Raw genomic sequence first — 8,185 nt, 5'->3', positions numbered from 1 at the left:
AAATTCTAGGTGATCTATTGAAATAGAAACTGAGAGGTCAGAACATACTATTCTTACATCTGTGAAACACGAGTTACGCCAAAAGGGAAAATAATGTTTGATGCCATATCAGTATGATTGCAAGCGGTCTTTAAATTTCTCAGTATATTTTCCGCAAAAAAAAAGAGTTCCATTAAAATTAATGCATGGTCCAGTATCAAAAGTTCATAGACCTAATGACAATCTCTTGCAAGTTTAATTTAAGGAGCCTTTTTCACCCTTGGAGTCGTAATTACCAAAGGATGGCAGGCCGGTTTAGTATACAAACGACTAAAGTGTGTGTCATTTTTAGTTCGGAGTAGGGCAAGCTATGCGCGCTGAGTTTCAGTTCTGCAAAAGTGAGGCTTTTTAAGAATAAAAGAATTTTTTTTTGAAAGTGGAGATTGAAAGAAAAGGGAAAGGGGTTTGCAAAGTAAAACCCCTAAACAGGCCAGGTGTTGATCAATGGATGGACCTCAACTCTCCAGCTAGCTCTAGGTTCATGAACCACCCATATGCATAACCTATTTGACCCAAACATATTCTACCTGAACTAAAGAATATGCAAGGCACCCACACATGGTCTGCTAATGCAAGTCAACCCTACCACCTACCAAGCACTGCTGGCAGTTTATTCTCAAACTTCTCATTGGTCTTCCCCCCATCTACACTGGAAAACAGGGACAACAACCTGACAGTCATGCTGATGGATGCATGCATCACTACCCACTGACACTGAGGCCCCACCACTGCATGCTTTGCCCTAGATCCCGATGTTGGATCCAATGGTCAGTCATAAGCACCTGTCATTAAGACAGGCACAGGGTTAACTACCAATTTCCGTATTTGTGATACTCTTAACTACCAAGTCACTCTCTCACTTAGAGATGAGATCAGAGCTCTGACCACGATAGTCAACGAGGAGAGAGCACATGATCGGGAGCTGACGGCGCGCAGCATAAAAGGAGCACGAGAGACGACGATCGAGATGCACAGAACAGAAGAGCAGATCGACCAGACAAACCGGAGCACGGAAACTATCTGAGCGTCCGCGACAATGGCGAGAGGCGGCAGCATCAAGACGCTCGCGTCGCTCTGTGCCGTGCTCATGCTGTTCCAGCTCGCGGCGGCCGGCGGCAGCGGCGGCCATGGCTCGGGGTCGTCGTTCGACTACAAGAGGGCGCTCCACAGCAGCCTCCTCTACTTCGAGGCGCAGCGGTCGGGGCACCTCCCCTACAACCAGCGCGTGCGGTGGCGCGGCCACTCGGGCCTCGCCGACGGGCTGCAGCAGGGGGTGGACCTGGTGGGCGGGTACTACGACGCCGGCGACAACGTCAAGTTCGGCCTGCCGATGGCGTTCACGGTCACCATGCTGTCGTGGAGCGCCATCGAGTTCGGGGCCGAGGTCGCGGCCGCCGGCGAGTGGCGCCACGTGCTGGAGGCTATCAAGTGGGGCACCGACTACTTCGTGAAGGCGCACACCGAGCCCGACGTGCTCTGGGCCGAGGTCGGCGACGGCGACACCGACCACTACTGCTGGCAGCGGCCCGAGGACATGACGACGTCGCGGCAGGCCTACAAGGTCGACCGCGAGAACCCCGGGTCCGACCTCGTCGGCGAGACCGCCGCCGCCATGGCCGCCGCCTCCATCGTCTTCCGCCGCTCCAACCCGCACTACTCCCACCTCCTCCTCCACCACGCCGAGCAGGTTGCCTGCTTGCACATCTCACGGCGCCGCCATTGTGAAATGAACATCGAATGAATCATCACGATGATGACGTGTGCGTATATATGCAGCTGTTCGAGTTCGGGGACAAGTACAGGGGCAAGTACGACAGCAGCGTCAGCGAGGTGTGGCGCTACTACGCGTCGGTGAGCGGGTACGGCGACGAGATGCTGTGGGCGGCGTTGTGGCTGCACCGCGCCACGGGGAGGGCCGAGTACCTCGACTACGCCGTCGCCATGGCCGACGAGTTCGGCGGTACCAGCTGGGCCATCACCGAGTTCAGCTGGGACGTCAAGTACGCCGGACTCCAGATCCTCGCCGCCAAGGTACCGTCATGATCACAGGCATCTCTATCATTAACTAGCTTAATTATAACGTGAAGACAGAGATCTTATCCCAGCAGATACTAATTGGGTTGATAATGAACGTGGCAAGCAACTAATAAGAATCGCACGTAGTAGCAGGCAAAAACTTTTTGATCAGACGATGTACGTTCAACGCAGTCAGACAAGGAATCTACGGCCGTGTGCCGTGCACGTAGGAGATAAACCTGACCACGTTCTAACGTGCACCGCGTCCTGCATTTCCAGCTGCTACTGGAAGGGAGGCACCGGCCGGAGCACCGGCCGACGCTGGAGCAGTACAGCTCCAAGGCGGAGCACTACCTCTGCGCGTGCCTCGGCAAGAACGGCGCCGCCGGCAACGTCAACCGCACCGCCGGCGGCATGCTCTACGTCCGGCAGTGGAACAACATGCAGTACGTGACCAACGCGGCCTTCCTCCTCACCGTCTACTCCCGCTACCTGACCGCCTCCGGAGGAGCGGCGGCGGCCGAACCCGCCGTGCTCCAGTGCCCCGACGGGCCGGTGGGAGCCGGCGAGCTGCTGGCGCTGGCGCGGGCGCAGGCAGACTACGTCCTCGGCGCGAACCCGGCCGGGGTGAGCTACATGGTCGGGTACGGCCGGCGGTTCCCGCGGCGGGTGCACCACCGGGCCGCGTCCATCGTGTCGCACCGCGCCGACGGGAGGTTCGTCGGGTGCGTGCAGGGGTACGACCACTGGTTCCGGCGCCCGGGGTCGAACCCGAACGTGGTCGTCGGCGCCATCGTCGGCGGGCCGGACCACCGGGACCGGTTCAGCGACCGGCGGAGCAACTACATGCAGACGGAGGCGTGCACGTACAACACCGCGCCCATGGTCGGCGTCTTCGCGCATCTGCACAGTGAGGGGGCGCAGGAGAGGAAATGATTTAACTTTTTTGTTTGGTCGTGTAATCTAGCTATTGTTTTGTGTAGAAAGCTGCAGGTTAGAGTTTTGGATCAGGGATGACCCTTTTCAGCTTGCAAAGGCCGGCATCGGAAGCTGCATGTAGATTTTGTTCTAGTCTCTAGTGTTTATGATGTAAATTCGTCAGAGAAAATCAGGTTTTTTAATGAAAAAGTTGGTTAGATTTGGCATTCCTTATTGCTCGGATACTCTAGTAGCCACTATGGGTATGATTGGTTGGGTGGTTGGGTGCATCCGGTCTGAGCAGGCCCGCTAGATGAAAGGTGGTCGTGACTGATGCCGAATCAGCCTTTGAGCCAGGCTCGCTAGATGCACCCCCTTCCCTAGCACGGCGGCCGGCGGCTGGCTGTGGATAGGAACGGGTCGAAAATATACGGGTCCCACGTGAATGGATGGGTAGGGAATCCTAGTTCCGAATGGATAAAAACAATGCGGGTCCGAATACGGAGTACGGGGAAAAGCAAAAGACGCTTCAATACTAGGAGGGAGAAACGCCGGCATGAATTTTGATGCATTGCATGCACTTGAAATGGACGTCGCGGATAAACACCGCTGAGCGAGTACATATTGGATTATATTTTTGCTTCCCTAGCCAGGCTCGCGGGATGCCGACGAAAATCCGGCGTTTTTACGCGGCCTGGCTCGGGTGCAGCAGAATTTGCCTGTTGTAGACTGATAAGCATTCAATCAATCACATGCTCCCTACAATCACTGGCTCGAGTGCAGCTAAACGTGCTCGTCTTGCACGCGCAGACGCGCTGGGCCTAGCCAACCGTGGTTTGCTTGGCTAGTGCGCAAGCTCGATTGGGAAGGGAACCAATCTGACCCAATGTAAATTATTATCCTATTCTCCCTCCTTTGAAGAAAAAAGTCCCACCCCACCCCACCCCATCACTCCCTCCCTCCCTCTCCCTCTTTCTCCTTCGGTAGCAAGAAAATCTCCCTTCCCTCACCTCCCTCCTCCCCCCAACGATGAGGGGCTACGGCAGATGTCTCTCCCTCCTCTGTTACTGTTTTTTTTGTTATGTTAGTGAAATATTCGGCTGCCTCATGGTGTCAAATAGCAACAGTGTGGATGATTGAGACAGTGACAATGTAACATGGTGCATGTGCGCAGACTTTTATTCGAGTAATGTTAACCATATGCACATGCCACTCGCTGATCCGCTATGCCTAGTGTCTGTACAGAAAAGTTTCATGAGCAAGTGCTCCATAACTTACACACACTTATATACAACTATACATGCAAAGCCTCCTATATACAGAATACCATAGCAAGGCTCAAGAAAAATCATTTGATGTTATAGTTTTAGTCTTCGATGTGGCTGACCTCCAAGACATAGTCCCTCATGAGCTTCGTATTAGCATCATCAACCATCTGCAGACAGTGGAAGACAAAAGGTTATCAACAAGAGGAAACTGTGCTACTTTTCTGATATTCTCAAGAATGTGATCAATATTTTTCTTAGGGAGGACTGAATATAGCTTTTGAAGCAACTAATTTAATTTGGAGGAAAAAAAAGGATACTACGGGTAGTACAGTTATATTGAGGCACCATTAAAAAGTGCATAATTTGTTAACCAATTAATTGGAAGTCTAACAGTAATAGTAGATGATACTGAAGATTAAGTCAACCTTGAATGATAACTTCTTCAGGTTGTCCCACTCGAAATCACTCTTAACATAAGCAGATCGGACCTGCAATTGAATCAGTCGATCTTAAACCCATTGAAAAATAGTGAAGAAAAAAGTTCTAAGTTTAGAACATGACAGTTCTGAATGTTCTCCATGCTCACCTCCAGAATCCTCATAGCTGTTTGCTCCCATGGCGAAACAAGAGATAAACAATTAGTTCTGAATTTCGTAGTTGAATGAAGCGAAACTGCGGCGTGCAGCTAATAAAGCAGGCTTACCTAGTCCCTTCAGCCTTGGAGACTCGCGTATCAGCTTTTTGCAGAAAATTTCAGCGTCATTCAGAGAGGTGCGGCTGACGAACTCCTTCAGCTCATAATATGCCTCCCGATTGTAACTCTTTATCAATTTTTTAATCAAAGGAAAAGGAGGTAAAAGAAATGAGCAGCTGTTAGATCACCACCACAACATCAAGTATCCCTAGGAAAAGATTAGAACGATTCAGATATTGACACCCAAGAGTCTAGTGTGTATATACAGATCAAGAAGTGGAGCGATGGTTCAGAATGAAGTGGGAACGTACCAAGTAAATAAAAAGATTACAGATTAACGACTGAAATATTGTATGGTTGTTATTGCTTTTAAATGCAGCAATAATTTTCTTTCTTGTTTGCTGAACTTAAGATATTGGATAAAGCTTACCCTGCAGTTCATTTGTCTGTTGATAGCAATATGTTTAAACCTCGCACTGCAGCACTACTAGATTTTCCATACAGTATAACTTAATTGTATTACAATCACTAATATACAAATCTCAGAAAATAAATGTTGGTCGGATTAACGAGAGATGCCTTGAATAAAAAGGAACAGACAACAAAAAGCATAGCGGCAAGAAGGCAACCTCAAGCTGTGAGAGCACAACCCGGACGGCGACGTAGTTGAAGAAGTGCTGGAGGTTAGTGGCCGCCTTCCTCTCCGGCGAACCTTCTCCAAAGCCTGAATAACCATTGCCAATCACAGTGATATGCAGGCCGTAAACCCACGTCCAAAATGAGCAAATCAAACCATTCGCTTAAACCAGGCCACTGGCGCCGTCCCCTCGTTTTAAAACATTCATGTATTACTGCTGTGAGAAAAATTGTTTCTTGAGAAGTTCTTGTCGTTCTTCCCATGTCGCGAACAGGATTTTTATCTCGGTTTGCACAGGGCGGTGCAGTCACTTGCAGCAGCCAGCTAAGCCCAGGCACCGACCAGCAAAGGATCGGAGCAGAGAAACATTCATGTATTACTAAGGCCAATGCTTACCGGGGACATACATCTTGCTGCACTTCGCCGGCGCCACGGCACTCGCGAGCCGCCGCCGCCGCCGATCAGCCCTCCAGAACGCCTGCACGGGGCCGCCGCCGCGCGGACGGGTACCGACGACTCCGGCGCCCTGGAGCGGAAGCACGACACTGCACTCCATGACCAAAAAAGCGCAAACCCAACGAAGCAACGTGAACCTGCCGGGATGCCAGGTAGGCGCGAAATAAAGGCGAAAAGGGCGCCGGAGATGTTTATCGGCGACCGGCCGGTCTGCGGCTCTGCGCCACACGTCGCGGTCGCGCCGAAGGGATAAACGCGCGTGCGTGCCGAGATATTAACCGGCAAGGGCATTCTAGGTATTTCAGAGCTGGAGATATTTTGCGCTTTTTTAAGTTGGAGGTTTGATTGTTCAGTTTTTACGAGGAAAGAAACAACGAGAAACCGGCAAAGGATCCGAATTCTCCTGTCCTTGTCGATGATTTTGATAGGTGGTCTCGTGCGCGCGCATGTATGGGATCAAGCGACTGGCTGAGGGATAGGCATGGCGTGCTGCCCAGCCAGATGGATCATGGTTTTCAGGATACAGTTTGGGGATGATGAACGAGAGCACGCAGGACGACTTCTTGTGGGATCAAACGGATGATATGATGAAGCAAGGTATTTCAGTCCCCACAAGCGAATACCCGTTTAATTTACCAATCATATAGAAGATGGAATGTATTGTTCCTCCTAGTTTCGCATTGCGTTTCTTCCAAATGGTATGGCATTGTTCAGAGCACCTCCAGTTCTGGTTCGGCTTGTTTTGAGCACAGAAGTTGGAGAAAACTAGTGTTCGCACTACCGGAATCAGAGGCTTTGCCGAGTGTCTGAGACACTCGGCAAAGCCACTATTACACTCGGCAAAGCTTTTGCCGAGTGTAACACTCGGCAAAGGGCACTCGGCAGCGATTTCGTCGGCAAAGACGTCTTTGCCGAGTGCCTTTTGTCGGGCACTCGGCAAAGGCTTCGCCGAGTGCCAAAAAAACACTCGGCAAAGAGAAGCACTCGGCAAAATGTAAATCGAAAAAAATCCAAAAAATGAAATAGGAAAAAAAAATTTATTTGGGGAGGCATGCACATCCAGCTAGGGACCCATCTAATGGGTTGCACATTTTTTTCAGCAATTTTTCATAATTTGTCGATGATAGGTTTCGAACTCACAACCTCCTGCATACAAACAACTCACTCTACCACTGCACCATTAGACCACATGTGTCAACATTACGTTTTTATTCTCCACATATTATAATTAACCGAGTGTAAATTATTTGTTTGAGATAGTAAATAAATTCAAATAAAAATATTGTAAACTATAAAGTGGCATAACTTTTCGAGATCTACAACTTTTATTTTGGTAGTTTCTTCATCCGAGATCGTTTACAAAATTTGAATTTCAAATTTGAAAACTTCAAACGTATTTTAATATGACACAATGATTTCAAATCAAAAAGTTGTCAACTATAAACTTTCATAACTTTTTGAGATCTACAAATTTTATTTTGGAAGTTTCTTCATCCGAGATCGTTTACAAAATTTGAATTTCAAATTTGAAAACTTCAAACGCATTTTAATATAACACAATGATTTCAAATCAAAAAGTTGTCAACTACAAACTTTGATAACTTTTTAAGATCTACAAAGTTTATTTTGGTTGTTTTATCATTTCTTCATCTGACATGATAATTCTAATATTGTTCACAAATCTTATATATCTCTCTTCTAGTTTCATAAACTACGAGAGAGAGATATATGTTTTGTGAACAAATGTATATTTATTTTGTCAAATAAAGAAATGTCCAAAATAAGAATTGTGCATCTTGATGAGTTATACAACTTTGTAGTTGAAAATATTTTTATTTGAATTAATTTACTACTTCAAAATATGATTTGAAAATTATCTTTGCTGAGTGTCTAAATAGGGCACTCGGCAAAGAGCTTCTTTGCCGAGTGTCTAAATAGGGCACTCGGCAAAGAGCTTCTTTGCCGAGTGTCTTGAAAAAGGCACTCGGCAAAGAGCTCTTTGCCGAGTGCCCGAAAAAAAACGCTCGGCAAAATATTTGACACTCGGCAAAGATCTTTTTTCCGGTAGTGTCGGTTCTTGCTGTGTTAACATCGTATGTGGAGTCCACGTACATAAAAAATATCACTCAATCACCTGGACGGGATTATTATATTTGG

The 8,185-nt window shown here is 48.4% G+C and overlaps 2 protein-coding genes across 2 annotated transcripts; one reads left to right on the top strand and one right to left on the bottom strand.

Annotated features, from left to right (window-relative positions):
• Window positions 1-1,075: 1,075 nt before the first annotated feature.
• On the top strand, window positions 1,076-3,200 carry LOC112898273 (endoglucanase 21-like). The gene is made up of 3 exons (XM_025966629.1): window positions 1,076-1,726; window positions 1,816-2,070; window positions 2,335-3,200. Exons 1-3 carry the CDS (start codon window positions 1,076-1,078, stop codon window positions 2,989-2,991), a joined length of 1,563 nt encoding a protein of 520 aa, XP_025822414.1. The 3' UTR covers window positions 2,992-3,200.
• A 922-nt stretch (window positions 3,201-4,122) lies between these two features.
• LOC112897208 (chaperonin-like RBCX protein 1, chloroplastic) lies at window positions 4,123-6,251 on the bottom strand. The gene is made up of 6 exons (XM_025965454.1): window positions 5,969-6,251; window positions 5,565-5,659; window positions 4,945-5,062; window positions 4,828-4,844; window positions 4,667-4,729; window positions 4,123-4,408 (listed from the first exon to the last, which is right to left on the bottom strand). The coding sequence occupies exons 1-6, from the start codon at window positions 6,126-6,128 to the stop codon at window positions 4,340-4,342; spliced, it is 522 nt and encodes a 173-aa protein (XP_025821239.1). The 5' UTR covers window positions 6,129-6,251; the 3' UTR covers window positions 4,123-4,339.
• Between the last annotated feature and the right edge of the window lie 1,934 nt (window positions 6,252-8,185).

The sequence above is a fragment of the Panicum hallii genome, chromosome 6 (genome assembly GCF_002211085.1).
Source record: "Panicum hallii strain FIL2 chromosome 6, PHallii_v3.1, whole genome shotgun sequence".
Classification (NCBI taxonomy): Eukaryota; Viridiplantae; Streptophyta; class Magnoliopsida; order Poales; family Poaceae; genus Panicum; species Panicum hallii.
The sequence above is the reverse complement of the archived record's forward strand: the minus strand, read 5'-3'. Positions and strand labels throughout refer to the sequence as shown.